At 39.6% G+C, this 18,488-nt stretch overlaps 2 protein-coding genes across 2 annotated transcripts in view; one reads left to right on the top strand and one right to left on the bottom strand.

Annotated features, from left to right (window-relative positions):
• LOC115626917 (uncharacterized protein CG43867) overlaps positions 1–18,488 on the top strand; it is a 157,302-nt gene that overhangs the window by 11,451 nt on the left and 127,363 nt on the right. The gene's annotated exons all lie outside the window — the stretch shown is intronic.
• LOC115626990 (seminase) lies at positions 3,069–4,081 on the bottom strand. The gene has a single exon (XM_030522505.1). The coding sequence runs from the start codon at positions 4,079–4,081 to the stop codon at positions 3,326–3,328; it is 756 nt and encodes a 251-aa protein (XP_030378365.1). The 3' UTR covers positions 3,069–3,325.

The following is an 18,488-nucleotide window of genomic DNA, read 5'->3' on the forward strand; positions in this document are numbered from 1 at the left end:
TGCTGATTCTTTTAATTTGAAGATTACTCCTTCGCGTCATTGAAAAAAACTCAGAAAACCAATTTCTTTTCAAAGTTCCACATTCCTAAAGAATACAGTATTCCTTAAAGACTTGATTCTTTGAGGCCAAATTGGGTTTACTTGTATACATATTTTTGTGTACAATTGTATGTACAAAAAGAACTATAATTTCTTCTATTAGCAGCACACTCTAATGTGGGATTTAAGAAAGCAGGAAATAGGACTTGAATTTCGAGAATTTCGAATTTCAATAAAACATTTAGCCAATCAATTAATAAATTAATTACACACAGAACATAGCTACAAATATTTGTAATGTTATTTGATTTGAGTCGAAAAATATGAATAAGATATGAAAAAAGTAAAAACAAAAATCCATCAAAACTAGTTAATATCTAATGAAAAATTGAACTCGGAAGAATGTTACTTGGACGGCGATTCACAGCACAATGTATAGTCAGAGAAAGCTTACAAATACACTTTTGTGAATTCAAAAAAAAAAAAATACATATATATATATAAAAGTAAACTAATTAAATTATAATTATCCGTATTTGTATTGCCATAGAGACTTTTCATATGGAGTCTCAGCTATTTAGCGCATCCCACTCCGAAATGGGATATACGAATTTTTTCGCTTGCCGAACAATGCCTTAAGCCTTCAGACAAAAGCCAAATGGCAGCCCAAGTATTTGCTCATTGTTCCCCACACCTGGCAATGCCAATTTCATAAACTTGCCTTGAAAGGCCCACCCTTCGCGGCATGCCCCTCTCGAGCGCCCGCAGCGATAAACGCTCGGAATGTTGCCACAATGTTGGCAAAATATGCAAATTTAATATGATTTTAATTTGGCCAAGCGACACAACACAAAAGTATTTTTTATAGAGCCAAACAAACCCCTTAGCAGTCGCTTTCGCAGTCGCAGTCTCAGTCGTCGTCCTTCCCCAGCCTTTTGCCATTCACTCATATCCGACAAAACTGTTGAATATGCGGCACAGATTCAACACACGACGAGGCAAGTTGGCGACCGCTGTGGCGGCAGCAACATGGCGCTGTCGTCAAACTATTTGAAAATGAGGAATGAGCAATGAGGAGCGAGGCAGATTGGTGGAGTTGGTGGAGTTGGGCGAAGAAAAGAAAAAGTAACCGAGCAATCCGAACGCTTGCCTTGTCCCCATCCTTATCCTTATCCTTGTCCTCGTCCTCGCCCTCGTCGCCATCCTTTGTGCGTCCTTTTGCATACTTTTGTGTTCGCTGTTCATGCATTCATGCGCCTGGCCTTTTGTGTGCCCGTGTCGCGTATGCCTCGTATTCATATTCACGTGTAGATTTTATTAAACATATGAATTCATTATGTAAATGCTGTTTGGGTAGCGAACAAGATGACGACGGCGACGACGACGACGATGACGATGACGATGATGATGACGACGACGACGACGATGAGGACGAAAGAAAATTGTATGAAAATCGTTGTCGTGTCGTTGCCGTCCATTCGCTCATTGCTGTGTTTTGTTGTTGTTCTCGTACTTCATTTTCCATGCATAGTTGTATGAGCGATGCGACAACCGGCAACGTTGGGTTAATGGGTTATGTGCTGTGATTTTCGAAAAGCCACCAGCACCAGCAGCAGTCCCACTTTTGGGTCCTTTGTTGATTTTTATGTAAAGCGCAAATTGATTTGCCATTGGCTTCTCAGAACGGGTCGGAGAGGGTGGATGCTGATGCTGAATGCTGAATGCTGCGTGCTGGATGCTGGATGCTGGTTGCTGGATGGTCGAAGCAAACGGAAGTAGCGATAAAGGAAATTTATTGAAATTTCCAAGTGAACTCTTTTTATTTGATCAGCAGCTGCAATAGCAACAGCGGCGGCAACGGCAGCGATTTTTATTTAATGTACTCGTCTGCATCTTTGTGTGTTTGCTTTTTGTGAATGCATGCATAATTGGATTCCATTTGTTTATTTCTCTTTGCAGGTGAGTCCTCCTCATTGCCACAAGAACTGAACACTCGCACACCTACAAGTAGTACTAGCAAGTAAGTGAAAATTCAATGAAACTGTTCGCGACTGCTCTTTTCTTCATTTATACGATGACTTGCATCTTAAATAGCTTGAATATGCATCTGAATTTTTACCAAACCAGGCAGATAACGCTACTAATAGTGCCTTAAAGAGCGCTTGATTTAATTCAATAAAAGGGGCACAAATACAAAAAATAAGACGAAGATATTCCATTCACTATCGCGCTTTTTTTTTATCAAGTCTAAGACTTTTTCAAAATCACTTATTGGTAGATTAATTAGTTATACTGCCCAAATCTGATTAAACATAATTATTTACTCAAGAATAATTTATTTGTGCTATCGTACAATATTTTTTATATATAAAGTATAAACACCTCATATCATACTTGTATTACTAATATAACAAAACCAAAAAAAGTGGAAATTTAAAATATACACAATTTTTAGGAATACATGTACGAGGATTTATCATTCGCAATACTTAAAGAAGCTAGCGCCCCAACACGATTTTTTATTTCTACAGTTACTCAATCGAATTATTCATGATGCATTCAATTTTCAATTGTGGCTTTAAAGCACTCGAATTATTGAATAACATGGAAGTTACGAATATATTGTGAGGCAAGCCCGTAGCTTCAATCTCTCCCGACCTTAGTACAATTGTCTTAAAAAGGTTGTGGAAAGTAACGCATATTACTTGCAATCAGCAGATCTTGACCTTCATTTATACAGGTCTCTGAAGTGTTAGTAAAAATGTTAGACTTATTGGAGCTCTCATAACTAATCAGTAGATAAAACGGGCAGCAAGATGCCTTCAACTATGGGTATTGAATGAACATTTTCCATCAATTCAAAGATCTATTACGAATGAATCATAGAAGCAATCATACAGGATGCACAGAAGAAAAGCAAATTACTTTGAGTCATAAATTGAATGTAACAAATGCATATTACTTCCAATCATCATGTGCTGATCTTGACTCGTGCAGGTCTCTAATACATAAAAAAAATACGAGACTAATTGAAGAAGCAGACAGTATTCAATTATAATAATTATAAATTATATACCATATTCCATGTGATTATAGCATGGAGTTTTGGCTATTATCGAGTTAGTTCTATGTACTTTGTTAACAAATGAATAGCATTTGAACACCGTTCATAAACGTTGCTTTAAAAATGATTGCAAATACTACTGTACTCACGCTTTCTTTTAATTTATCTAGTCTTGGTGTGCTCCCTAAATTTCAAAACTAGCATTATCTTTAATCTTGTGGTTCACCCCACGGCTGACTTTGGACGTGAAGTACTTCCCTTGGCGTTTTCATCCATTTCTAATGTTGCCTTCGATATGAAGTCCCGATTGAAATACACATCCGTGTAGATGTCTGGGTAGATGTCTGTGGAACCCTGGAATGCCACGGCAATGCCGCACACCTCGTTCTCATAGACCAGTGGGTCGCCCGAGTCGCCATAGCCGAGGGATTTCCCGTTCGGTGCTGTGACGCAGATCACGCCCTCCGGCACATGCTCGAAGGTCTGGTTGAGCAGGCTCACGCACTTATCGCGCGCCAGCACGGGCACCTTATGGTTGCGTATCGGTTCCTTCATGTTGAGGGAACTCCAGCCGGCCATGTGCATGTCTACAGCGTCTGGATGCCGCTGCGTGCAGACGGTCATGTAGCCAATGCGCCTGTTGGGCGCCAACGGATCCTTTAGGCGGAGCAGCGCAATATCGTGCGTCACGTTGTAGGGCGAGTATTGGGAATGGCGTTGTAACTCCCTGAGGGGTAGACCAATGAACGTATCCACCAGCTGTGTCTCGCCGGCTCGCACTGTGATCCGATTTAGCTGGAATGCCTGGCGGAAACAGTGGGCGGCGGTAAGCACGAGTCGGGCACTGATCAAGGAGCCAGCGCACACATACTTCGGATCATAGATCTGCACTACAAAATTAAAGTTGGGCGGCTTGTCCACATGTTTGTTGGCAGCGCCCGATGATATGAAAAGTGCCAGCCACAAGAGACCCGACATAGCACTGGACTCGAACAACAACAACTAATTGGCCAGCACTGTTCTGCTCGACGAGCATGATTGTTTAAGGCATGACTAACATGGCATGCCAATCGCCATTGGCTGCACTTTCGGGGGCTACGGGCGAAGCCAACCACTGTAACGGGTTACGTATATAATCCAGGCTAGATGGTGGGCATAGGAGAGAGCGCACGCGAAATTTTTCCGGCTCTGGCTCGTCGGCAAGTGGGGTGGTGATCTTGCTTCTCGCCTATGGTTTGCCTATACATATATATTTCTTTAAAAAAAAGATGCGTGCAGACAAGCGGAAAAGTTGCGGTAATACACACACAGGATAGTAAGAGGGAAAACAAACATAAAACGAAAATTGCGACCCTCAGGTGTTAATGAGGTGAACTGCGACCCTCAGGTGTTATTGAGGTGAACTGCCCTCCCTACCATGGTCATTCCTTACCAAAAAAATAAGGACTAACTATTAGAATGACCCCTAAAATTTCCGGGAGACCTACAGGGGCGGCATGACTAGCATTGATCAAAAGAAGTTAAGTTAAAACATTATAAAATATAATTTATTCACAAAAAAAACGAACGTGGAAAAATATGAAGTGCATGACAACCAATTATAAATAACAATTAAATAGGTATAATATAAATGAAATTAAATGTGTATGTATATGAATGCTTAAAATATATAGATAAAAGGTAATAAAAAAAATGAATATGAAAAATAAATAGAATTCAAAAATGATTTATAAAGGTATAACCAAAATGAAAAATATACATTCTTATGAATTATTAAATTAGAAAAAAAACTTTCGGCATGGAAACAAAATGGCAGTAGAAAAATGATGCAAGAAAAAAGAATTGAATCAGTTAAGCTAAGTAATGAAACTATATGTTCTGAGTTTTGCCTCTTTAGTTGAGTTTTTTTTTTTTTTTGTTACGTGATTCGCAAAAAAAATAATAACAAAAAAAAATAATTTGCAAAAAAAATAACTTACTTGGCGTTATCCATCGCTGAAAGTACTTTCCCGATGAGACCGCTGCTGAAAAGGAAAATCTTAGATGATGGGAATACAATCCAACCATCTGTGTGGACACAAAACAGAATTTCGTTTCTTTTTCTTCTGCTGTACTAAAAAAAAACTCACTCGAAAGAAAACACTCAACAAAACATACAAAAAAAACGGTACTCCTCTTCCTCTTCAATATTCGAAGATACGGCCTCTCTTCGGATTTCGAGAACCAAGATAAACTAATAATTAAAATTCGGCCATGTGTTTCCCTATGCCTTCACAAAGTAAAATTAATGTCATCGAACAATGTAATATAAATGGTCTGAACCAAGATTAACAGTAAAAAAAAACCGTATGACTAAATAGAACTTTAAATATAAATATAATGAAAATTTAACCTATGGAGAAGTTGATTCTGGCTGGCCATTATATCGTTTTTTTTTCCAACAACCAAAAATTTAGCCACTACTGCCTTTTCCCTTTGCTCAGGGCCACACGTCTTAGCTGCACTCAACCTTTTTATTTAAACCAAACACAACAATGAAGCCGACGCGGGTAAAATTTAGCAGCGTGGATACGACGGCGCTGGTAGCTGCTTCGCGTACGATAGAAGACTGAGTTGCACTCAGGTGGGTCGGACGATCGCCTGCGGTTGTTCTGCTGCGTCGAACTTAGGGTCCAAAACTTGAGTGATTTCGTCTTTTAGAATTTTAATGCTGCTGGCGGCTGCCTTTTATTGCATATGCCAATGCAATGGACTGCTCTTTGGTTTCAGAAACCCTCCAATACGATCAAGGGCTGGCATCCAGCGAAAATAGCTCAATATTATCACTGGCCTTTGTGTGGGCCTTTGTTTTATTTTTACTTTTTTTTTATAAAACCAATCTGGATACGCTCTTTTTGGCGACTTTAAAATTTTTCTTCGACTCGGATATAAAAAAACTTTGAACTGCAATTTGCACACGTCTGCTCTCGGCCAAGTATCACCAGAAAAAGAAAGCATCTGACGCCTTGGACCAGGCGGGAACCTTTTTACAGAGGCGGTAGGTCAGCGAGGTGAAAGTAGCCATTTTCGGCGAAAGTGACACTTGCACCTGTTAAGCAAGGAGTTACCCTATTGACCTGCTTGCGCCTTTCCATCATACGACCAAGAGGTGGCGCTAAGAAAAATTACGATATTCGCCTATTAAACTGATTTAACAAAACAGTTGCTGCTGCAAGCGTTACAAATGCCCCCCACCAAAATCAGACTTGGTGGTTTTCTAAAAAAAACATCAAGGCTGATCACACCTAAGCTTGAAGCAGCTATTGCTTTAAGTCTTTTGCGTGATATTTGCCAACAAATCGACCCTGGAGATCCTCCAGCTCGTAATAGCAATTGCCAATTTTACGTCGAACACGGGCTTTGATATAGGCAGGTCCCAATTTTGAGTTATAGCCAGCTTGAAAATTACTCTGTCGAAAATTTCTCCGGTAAATTTCCTGACCTACCCTATACGAAACTGCTCTTGAGCGTAAATTGTAATTGCGCTCATTTTTCTCATTTTGTTTTCGCATTACCTCGCATGCTTTGCTTCGTATAAGTTCGAGAGAATCTTCCTTGCTATAAACAGCTGCTTTATCTTCTAGCAATTTTAAGTGTCTCAACAATTTGTAGGTTGAACCCGAATTTAAAAATTGTTGACCGAACACCATATAATATGGAGTAGCACCAATTCCGGAATGAACTGCTGACCTTAAAGCACAACTTATACTGCTCAAATGCTCGTCCCAGTCTTTTTGATCTGACCTTATATAAGAACGAATAGCAGCAATAATTGAGCGATTTACACGCTCAGACGCATTAGCCTGTGGCGAATATACAGCTGTCAATGTATGAACAACTTGATTGTCCCGAAGCAACTTTTGAAAAGCTTCAGCCTTAAATTGCGAACCATTGTCTGAAACAACTGTCTCTGGAACTCCAAATGTGTGGAAAAGCTCCTGTTGCATATATTTCACGACAACATCTGCAGTCAGTTTTTTCACTGCTTTAAGAAAAACGAACTTGGTGTAGTGGTCCATAACAATAAAAATACCAATATTTCCACTACGAGAACGAGGATACGGGCCTAAGAAATCAATATACAACCTTTGAAAGAATCTCTGTGATTCTGGGGACTTTCCAATTGGCGGACGCTGAACTGTATTTGGCGCTTTAGTCGTTTTACATGTTTCGCAAGAATTTATGTAACATTTCACATCGTTGACTAAGCCTGGCCAATAATAATACCTTCGTATCCTTTCCAAAGTTTTATGCACTCCACCGTGAGAAGCTAACGGGTGGTCATGTGCGTTTTTCAAAACCTCTGAAACTAATTCCTTAGGAATCCATAACTTCCAACCAAAAGAATCATGCAACTGGTCTCCCGTTGCATGGTCTGATCTACGGTACACAAAATTTTCAACCACTTTAACATCGGGTAATTTGTCTGCATTTGCCTTAACGCGTTCCATGAGCTCAGTATAGTCATCGGACTTAAAAAATTTAGATTCCAAGTCGACTAACAAACCATTACTGGACTCTATCGCAGCTATTTCGTCATCGTGCACCCTAGACAAAGCATCTGGAACAATATTCAATCTACCGCTTCGATGTTCAATTTTAAATCTAAAACCTTGAAGTTTTAGTGCCCATCGAGCAAGACGAGAATGTAAGTCTTGTTGTGACATGAGCCACTTTAAGGACGCATGATCGGTTATCACCGTGAATTCGTGACCTTCAACATAAGCACGAAAACGCTTAATGCATACTAAAGCTGCTAAACATTCTTGCTCAGTTACAGTATAATTTTTTTGAGCCTTGTTAAGTTTTTTCGAAACAAAAGCTATGGGATATTCATCTCCATCTTCAGTCTTTTGAACCAAGACACCTCCGACTCCAGTTTTGCTAGCGTCACAGTGTATAAAAAAGGGCTTGCTGAAATCGGGACTGCGTAGCACTGGTGCTAAGCAAAGCAACTGCTTTAATTTTACAAATGCTTGTTCACCCTCTGGAGTCATAATGAATTTCTGTCTGGGCTTTAACAGATCTGTAAGTGGAGCAGATATTGCGGCAAAATTGCTAATAAACTTGCGGTACCATCCAACCATTCCCAAGAAACTCCTTAGAGCTTTGAGTGTACGAGGAATTGGAAAATCTGTCATTGCTGAAATTTTTTCTGGGTCTGTACGAATGACACCTTCACCTATAATATGTCCTAAATATTTAACCGAGCGCATGCAAAATTTGCTCTTTTCTACGTTTAGTGTTAAACCAGCAGATTTGATTCGCTCAGCAACTTGAGTCAAAACCTTTAAGTGCGACTCAAAACTATTCGACACAATTAACAAGTCGTCCAAATAAACAAATACCTCATTTCTGAGCGATGGTGGAATAACTTTATCCATTAGACGAGTCATTGTTGCGGCAGCATTGGTCAAACCAAATGGCATGACTTTATACTGGTAAAGCGGCCTACCCGGTATCGTAAATGCTGTTTTATCTCGCGACGAAACATCTAACGGAATTTGCCAGTAGGCATCTTTCAAATCTAGACTTGATATAAACATTGCTTTTGGCAAACGGCTTAAAATGCCATCAATTTGTGGAAGCGGATACGCGTCTTTTCGCGATACAGCATTGACTTTTCTGCTATCCAAACAAATACGAAATTTTCCTGGCTTTTGTACCAACACAACTGGCGAAGACCAAGCACTGTCTGACTCTTCTATAACTCCTTGCTCAAGCATGCGATCAATCTCAGCATATAGAAGTTTTTCTTGTGCCGGAGAAATAGGAAAATGACGCTGTTTAATTGGTTTTGCATCACCAACGTCAATTATGTGCGATATGAGTGAAGTCTTGCCAAGACCAGAAACTACAAATGAAGGAAATTTGTCAATTACTGCCTGAAGGCTTTCCTTTTGTAAACCCAATAAGTTGTGAGAATCTGATGACAGTTCGGAAATTTCTCTGTCCGGTGGCAAAAGATTGAACGTTGTCCAAAAATCGATTCCAAGGTACAGATCCTGACTTAAGGAAGGAATAATATGCAACTCTATATCTTTCGTCTCGTTTTTGTATTTTATTGCAGTTTTAAAACGACCTACAATTTCTTGTTTTTTTCCATCTGCGGTACAAGCTGAACTTATAATTCTTTTGAAATTGAATCTACTTCGTATTAATTGTTCTGCCAATCGACCACCCACACAACTAATAGCTGCGCCAGTGTCCATTAATCCAAGCACAATTCTATCCAGCATACGAACTTCAGCATACGGGCGCTTATCATTATTTTTATAGCGAATGGCATTTATTGTTTTTGCAGATTGCCAATACGCGCGCATGCGTTTTGCATTTCTAGAAACTGATTTTCTTCTACCTAAGTTTTTAAAATTAAATAAATCTACAAAGTTTTTGTACTTTTGCGGCCAATGCAAAAGTGACAACGTAGAACTAGCTGTACTTGTGTTTTCATCGGTAATTATTCGGCATTCGTTAATTTGCTGCTCTGAACACACGGGTGCTGCCGAGCCGGTGCGTTCGACCTCGAGTTTTTTGAGCATTTGGTGCAAGTTGGTTTATATGTATTCTTAGCACCACAACCATAACAAAAAACTCTACGCTTAGCTTCACAATCTTGATATCGATGCCCCTCTTTACGACAATTCCAACAAACTAGAGCCATTGCGCCAATTTCGCCTTCGCTCTCCATGTCAGAAAATTCTGCGGCATCCTCAGTTTCACTATCCTCAACCAGCTCAGAAACTTGCTTTCTAAAAGGAACTGTTTTTTGATAGCTATAATCTCGCTTTACGTCTTTTAAAAACGCTTCGCGACGGCGACAAATTTCACGCAGGCGGCTAACCGAATTTATTTGAATGTTTAGTAATTCGTGCCTTATTTCGGGCCTTAAGTTTCGACGTAGTGTTTCGACAACAATCTCTTCAGACATAGGACTTTCTAAACTATCCATTAGCTGAACTATTGCGTCATAAAATGAATCGAAATTTTCTTTTTCCCGCTGCTTTCGATCCCTGATAGCCTCTCGAATGTCTACATCTGTACGCGAATCTCGATATTGTTTTCGAAGTGCGTTACAAAGTAAGTCCCACCTTGCCAAAGGAGTAGTTCGATGGAACCGCCAATAAAATTCTCGTGCCTTTCCTTCAAAAAGCAAACTGGCATTAGAACAAAGAAGTGCAAAATTTCCCTCTAGAGTTTGGTGTGTCATTGCCTCAGCTCTATATATAAAATTATCGACACTAATGCCCTCCGGATTTCCATTGAAGCGTAACTTCCAACTATTCAGAATATGACCAACTTTATCTGGACGATACGTTAAATCGCTGTGCGAAGTTGGTGTTCCAGTAGGAAATACCACAGACATTGACTCGCGCTGACTGCGTTGCGCCTCTTGCTCATTATTATTTCTACGAGTATTTTGAGCCTGGTTTTGAGTCTGAGCCACTAAAGAACTCATCTGTTCTGCTATGTTGGTCCGTATCGACTGAGCTATTTGAGCTGACAATTGGCTAAAAAGGTCATTTTGCATGGCTCGAACTGCCTGAGCCACTATAGGAACGATAGAATTTTCTTGGGAATTCGTGCTATTCCGTTGTTCTGCTGATCTACTAGTACCCGGTATGTCGTCTTGAGTTGCATACGTTTCGTGTAATCGGACTTGTTGCCTGGTATTCTGCGCTATTGTGTCTGGTTGGCTTTTGAAACAAACAGCTACACAGAATGGGCAAGTATTTGCTGTGCGTGCATGAGCCATAATGCACTTTTTATGAAATTCATGGCCACAAGTAGTCGTGTAGCCAGTCGTTGCTGCTATGCTCTTTTTACATATATGACACTGTGTTGTAGATTGGGCATTTGTGCCTGCCTCCTCATCCGAATGATCGACACCCATGATAAACAACAGAACTTATTAAGAGCAAAAAAAAATAACAGAAATACAAAACAGCTGATCTAAGCAATTTCAAGGGCAAGGTCAATAACCCTTGGAGCCGCTATTCGCTAATCTCTTCAACTGCTCTCTGCATGCGAACGAAACTGCAAACACAACCTGAGCGAAATGAGTGTAATTCTAAACAAATAATAATTATGCTAAGACCTAAAGTAAAACGTGTAAACAATAAAAACTATTGCGGTACTTGTAAATCAACAAATAAATATCAAGAAGAACAAAAAGCATAAACATAAATTGATCTTTTGCTTAGTCAATGCTCCCTGCATGAATCCCTTATCAGCAAATTAGCAGATTTGTTTACGTTTGCGTCGAAAAGAAAAAGTAAAATATTACGTTTGATGCTGGCGGCGACAAGTCATTACAATCGTCCACAGCTGATCCAATAGAATCAATTGCGGTAGACCTGTCCGTTTTTTTTCTTTCTTATTTTTCGCGCAACAACAACCTGAGTAAGCTGTGGCCAAATGGTGATAACATTTATCAACTCAATTTGTCATCCAAAGCAACTTACATATTGAAATATTTTTTTTTTTTTTTAAAGGAAAAGATTTGGTTTTTGATTTATTAAATAATTTAAATGTGGTCAGAGGAATTCTTATAAAAGAAAATCACACTGCAAAATCCTATGCATTTAAACTACAAATAAAGTTTACCTATAGATTTGTTTTGAGTCTTTTCTTTCGCCTTTCAGCCGTGGTCAGTTGATTCGTTACTAATAACAAAGTCATCTGCATATCCTATGCGTCTTGAATAGCAAAATTAAAACTCAAAGGAAATTTGTTCAAATAGAAAAGCTTTCTGAATTACTTTCTCCTACTTTCAGCCGTGGTCAGGTATTCAACTACTGGAAATTTAAATACCTGCGTATCCTATGCGTCTAAATGAGGGATCAAATAACTCATAGGAAGAATAAATTTTAGCGGCAACACCAACCGTGGTTGAAAAGACAGAAGATAGGTAGCTGAACTACAAAGTGTCTCCAACCCAATGTTACTGTTATAATTTAGGAAAATTGAAAATGAAAATAAAGAAAAGAACATTGTGTGTGTGTGAGCCTCTATGAGATTATGGGCTTCTTTATCTGAATGTGAGTTCTAGAGAAAGTTATTATAAAGGTCTAGATAAAGTATGCCCCACGTTGGGCGCCATTTTAAATAATATTATTGTATATTATAATTCATAACTGTAACGGGTTACGTATATAATCCAGGCTAGATGGTGGGCATAGGAGAGAGCGCACGCGAAATTTTTCCGGCTCTGGCTCGTCGGCAAGTGGGGTGGTGATCTTGCTTCTCGCCTATGGTTTGCCTATACATATATATTTCTTTAAAAAAAAGATGCGTGCAGACAAGCGGAAAAGTTGCGGTAATACACACACAGGATAGTAAGAGGGAAAACAAACATAAAACGAAAATTGCGACCCTCAGGTGTTAATGAGGTGAACTGCGACCCTCAGGTGTTATTGAGGTGAACTGCCCTCCCTACCATGGTCATTCCTTACCAAAAAAATAAGGACTAACTATTAGAATGACCCCTAAAATTTCCGGGAGACCTACAGGGGCGGCATGACTAGCATTGATCAAAAGAAGTTAAATTAAAACATTATAAAATATAATTTATTCACAAAAAAAACGAACGTGGAAAAATATGAAGTGCATGACAACCAATTATAAATAACAATTAAATAGGTATAATATAAATGAAATTAAATGTGTATGTATATGAATGCTTAAAATATATAGATAAAAGGTAATAAAAAAAATGAATATGAAAAATAAATAGAATTCAAAAATGATTTATAAAGGTATAACCAAAATGAAAAATATACATTCTTATGAATTATTAAATTAGAAAAAAAACTTTCGGCATGGAAACAAAATGGCAGTAGAAAAATGATGCAAGAAAAAAGAATTGAATCAGTTAAGCTAAGTAATGAAACTATATGTTCTGAGTTTTGCCTCTTTAGTTGAGTTTTTTTTTTTTTTGTTACGTGATTCGCAAAAAAAATAATAACAAAAAAAATAATTTGCAAAAAAAATAACTTACTTGGCGTTATCCATCGCTGAAAGTACTTTCCCGATGAGACCGCTGCTGAAAAGGAAAATCTTAGATGATGGGAATACAATCCAACCATCTGTGTGGACACAAAACAGAATTTCGTTTCTTTTTCTTCTGCTGTACTAAAAAAAACTCACTCGAAAGAAAACACTCAACAAAACATACAAAAAAAACGGTACTCCTCTTCCTCTTCAATATTCGAAGATACGGCCTCTCTTCGGATTTCGAGAACCAAGATAAACTAATAATTAAAATTCGGCCATGTGTTTCCCTATGCCTTCACAAAGTAAAATTAATGTCATCGAACAATGTAATATAAATGGTCTGAACCAAGATTAACAGTAAAAAAAAACCGTATGACTAAATAGAACTTTAAATATAAATATAATGAAAATTTAACCTATGGAGAAGTTGATTCTGGCTGGCCATTATATCGTTTTTTTTTCCAACAACCAAAAATTTAGCCACTACTGCCTTTTCCCTTTGCTCAGGGCCACACGTCTTAGCTGCACTCAACCTTTTTATTTAAACCAAACACAACAATGAAGCCGACGCGGGTAAAATTTAGCAGCGTGGATACGACGGCGCTGGTAGCTGCTTCGCGTACGATAGAAGACTGAGTTGCACTCAGGTGGGTCGGACGATCGCCTGCGGTTGTTCTGCTGCGTCGAACTTAGGGTCCAAAACTTGAGTGATTTCGTCTTTTAGAATTTTAATGCTGCTGGCGGCTGCCTTTTATTGCATATGCCAATGCAATGGACTGCTCTTTGGTTTCAGAAACCCTCCAATACGATCAAGGGCTGGCATCCAGCGAAAATAGCTCAATATTATCACTGGCCTTTGTGTGGGCCTTTGTTTTATTTTTACTTTTTTTTTATAAAACCAATCTGGATACGCTCTTTTTGGCGACTTTAAAATTTTTCTTCGACTCGGATATAAAAAAACTTTGAACTGCAATTTGCACACGTCTGCTCTCGGCCAAGTATCACCAGAAAAAGAAAGCATCTGACGCCTTGGACCAGGCGGGAACCTTTTTACAGAGGCGGTAGGTCAGCGAGGTGAAAGTAGCCATTTTCGGCGAAAGTGACACTTGCACCTGTTAAGCAAGGAGTTACCCTATTGACCTGCTTGCGCCTTTCCATCATACGACCAAGAGGTGGCGCTAAGAAAAATTACGATATTCGCCTATTAAACTGATTTAACAAAACAGTTGCTGCTGCAAGCGTTACACCACAAGATACACTTCTGAGCCGCTCAAATCACGACCTGAGTGGAGTGGAGTGGAGGGGCATTTGCGCTGCTGTTGTTGTTGTTGCTGTGGCTGTCAGTCATTGTTTGTGCTATGTTATTGTTGTTGTTGTTGTTGTTATTGCTGCTCGCACACAATTAACACTCAAAATGTTTAACAGGCTTACAAGAGTTCAAGTGGTTGGTATAGCAAAACGGCAAGCGACAGCTCCTAGCCAGCAGCAACTTGGCCATGCATGCCGCATGCCGCATGCCACATGCCACATGCCACACGCGCTCTTGCTACTTAATTTCATTTCTTTTCATTTCGGCAACAATGCGACAAGACACACCGTACAGTGGAACAAAATGCCAATGACATGCTATTCGTAGTTGGAACAGCTGTCCCCAAATAAATATGACAACAATTAAAAGTTTTGCTCTTTAGCGATTAAATGTATTTAAAGAAATCGCTAAGAACGACATGAAATAGTTATGAGAAGCAAGAAATCAAGCATCAATTGTTTGTTTAGTTTAAAAATATTTAAAAAATATAACAAACAATAGGAAAATGTTCTTCCGTGATAATCAAACATTTACGATTATATGATTAAGATGTGAGAGCTTTTTTTTGATAAATAATAAAGCGATATGAAATGTAAGGCTTTTCGTTCTATTGTTTTCTGCGAATGGCTTAAGAATTTCACTCCATTATTGGTAAATTGGTAAATTGTATTTATGTGGTCGTCTAATGCCTATATCTCTTTTTAGAAATATAGAATTATTTATTGATTATTTATACAGCTTTGCAACTTCTGCATAGAATTGTTTTTTTCTTAGTCATTTACATCACTTATTCAAACTCAACAACTAAATGGTTTAAGCAAAAAAAAAAAAAAAAAAAAAAAAAAACTATAGGGCTTATACAAATTTCAATAAAATGCCACAATTATTAATTAATAATCTAGAAATGTTTTTGTAAGCAGCTGTGGCAGCATAGTCGCCAGTACCCAAAACTCAGTGGATTATTAGGAGCAAAATAAGTGCTGCTGGGTGTTCAAATTGAAGCTTTTTTCAGATGGGGATTGTCATTGTTAAAATATTTTTTTGTTTGAATAAATGAATTTGATGTTCCAATTAAATTTTTGTATTATTTCACTTTATACGTAGCGAAGCACGTACCGGGCCGCTAGTACTGCAAGGTGTGTTCCAAAGTAAACAGCAATTCGGCGAGTGGTTAATGGTTAAAATGTGATTTTTGGTCAAATAATCGGTCACAAGCGTCGATCGATGAGAGCAATTTTTGGTCGTCAGTCAATTTGTGCGGAACAAACCGTGCACACACCTTTCGTAAGCCCACATGTTCGGTCTAGATGCGATAAATCGATGTTTTCGAGATGTTCAATTCCATTTCCATCAATTTCAATGATGATTTCGGCTGATTTTTGATGAATTCACGCCCAGTTTCGATGGAATTTTCGGTGATCACGAATTTTGATTGGCCCACATGTTGATCGTCATTTATGTCCTCACGACCACTTTGAAAATGTTGAAACCACTCGTGCACTCTACTACGGAATAAGCAATCATCGCCATAAACTTGTTCCATCATTTGAAACGTTTCGGTAAAAGTTTTACCAATTTTAAAACAAAATTTAATGTTGGCTCTTTGTTCTAAGCTCATTTTCGCACCGATAACCCAAACATACTGACACTTAAAACGCAATAGCTTCACTTCCAATCGATGAAATGTCATGAAATTCTCACTGGACACTCGATAAAGATAGCAGATTCTAACGCACCAGTCGACATATAGATAGCGCTACCAGGGGGCACTAGATTCAAAAAGTCCTGTTTACTTTGAAAGCACCTTGTATATATTACAAGCTGTACACTTACAAGTTTCTACAAAAATTCTTAAATTATACAATCCCGTATTTTATAACCTTTTTTTTTGTATTTTTTACCATTATTTATTTGTTATTCATGTTTAAAATAAAGAACCGCCTTCATCGAATGGCAAGCAGTTTGCTAGAGTGCGAATAGTTGTGCGCCCATTGTTAATTTTTCGACTTTCCAAATCATTTAGAGCCCATTGTCTTTGTTGTTGTTGGTATTGTTTTGTTGTTGGTGTTGTGGCGCAGCTTTTTCTTCGTTGTCATAAAGCGGCGTGAATGTAATCAAGGCGGCTATTATTCTTAGATTTGAAGCGCAAATGAAAACGCCAGGCAAGCAGGCAGGCAGACAGACATGCGAACAGCCAGACTGGCATAAGACAGCCTGCCAAGTGCCTGTTGGGTTCAATACACAAACAATGGAATGGCGGCAGCTCAAATATAAAAGCATACACGTACCACACACACACACACACACACACATACTCGCATGTATATGCATGTGGTCCGCAGCAGTCGCAACAGCAGCAGCAAAAAGGGAAACGCGCTGCCGCATACAAAGGTCTCATTGTTGGAGCAGGCCAGCTCCTGCTATCTTGGATTGTGGGTGGGCGAGGAGTGCTGCTGGGGGGACTGTGGGGCATTCACACATGTAAGTGTTGCGCCTTACACACATACATACTCGTGCTACATAGCCAGCCAGTAGGTATGTATGTCTGTCTGCTTAAATATGCATGTATATGGTTGCATGCACATGTGTCTGATTGCGAATGTAACGCAAGAGTGTGTGAATGGCTTTTATACTTATATATGTATATACTATATACTTGTATATGTATTTTTTCGCATTTCATTTGCTGCCTCGCACATTTTTAAGCAACTTTTTGTGAACTGTGCGAGCGCTGTGAGCTTTTCGGCCAACAACTTAAAGGCGCCCACAAGGCCCGCCCACACACCCATTCAATTCATGCTTCGCACATACTAAATGAATAAGTGAGTGCATGATTGCAGTCGAAATGAATAAAGCGGCCACTCGTTCATTCTGGGTGAGTGTGTTCAAGTTTTGTGGCTCTGCAAAAACAAACAGCAAACTCTGCCTTGCCCTGCCTTGCCTTGCCTTGCCAAGACAAACAAAACAAAAACACTTGCCTCGGCTGGCCAGCCCACACATACTTGTACTCGCACAGCAGACGTACAGAACTTTGTGTATAACTTTTGCCTGATTTGCCATGCAAATTCAATTAGCCGCGGTTTGGCAAAATATTGCACAAAGAAACCATATGCGCGCCTAAAATTATGCAACAGTTATTAAAGGCGCCAGCAGGAGACACATTTGGCAAAGAAAGGCGTAAGGGGGGTGGTGCGTTTTAAATCGATAATGGCAGACCAGACGATAATGGTCGGGCCAGCCGCTGCGGTTCGTTTGGTTCACTTGGTGCGCCGCCGCCGTCGTCGTCGTCGTCGTCGTCGTCATCGTCGACGACGGCACTTGAGCGTGAAAAGTCAATGCAGTGACAGCGACTGAGGCAGCGGGCAGGGGCAGTGGCAGGGCAGCAATGGCGTCGCCACGCAGTCTACACCCAAGTGATTTTTGTCGGCTGCCTGAAAGCCGTTGACTTTTAACTTGCGAGTCAGAGTGGGCTGGCTTTTGTGCATGTGTGTGTGTGTGTGTGTGGGAGCGTACAATACACGCCAATTGCAAACAGTTGCATTGTAATTTTTCAGCAGCAGAAACAGCACACACACACACAGGCACACACACTCGTACACTCACTTACTCACTTATGCACTTTGTTGCAGGCTTGCTTGCTGGCTTTTTTGTCTTTTCGGTTCCGTGTCAATACCACAAAAGCCACTCGGATGTACATATGTATGTATGCATATATGCACTAGTGTGGGTGTGTGTACTCGTATATGTATAATTGTGGTGCCACATGCATGTGTGTGTGTGTGTGTGTGTGTGTGTGTGTGTGTGTGTAGGCAAACAGAATTATTGAAGCGCGTTGGCCAAACGCTTCATATGCCATTGCAGTCGACCATTGTCGTTGAGGGGCCGATTTCCGTTTCTACCCTCCTTGCTGGTCTTGTTGGTCTTGTTGTTGCCGTTGCCGTTGCCATTGCTGTTGTTGTAACTGCCTCTTTTATTTTGGCTGCCATTGCCGCTGTGGCCTTTCAGCTGCACTTTAATTTCGTTGCGAGGCAAGCCAGTGAT

The sequence above is a fragment of the Scaptodrosophila lebanonensis genome, unplaced genomic scaffold, assembly GCF_003285725.1.
Source record: "Scaptodrosophila lebanonensis strain 11010-0011.00,11010-0021.00 unplaced genomic scaffold, SlebRS2 tig00000089-arrow-pilon, whole genome shotgun sequence".
NCBI lineage: Eukaryota > Metazoa > Arthropoda > Insecta > Diptera > Drosophilidae > Scaptodrosophila > Scaptodrosophila lebanonensis.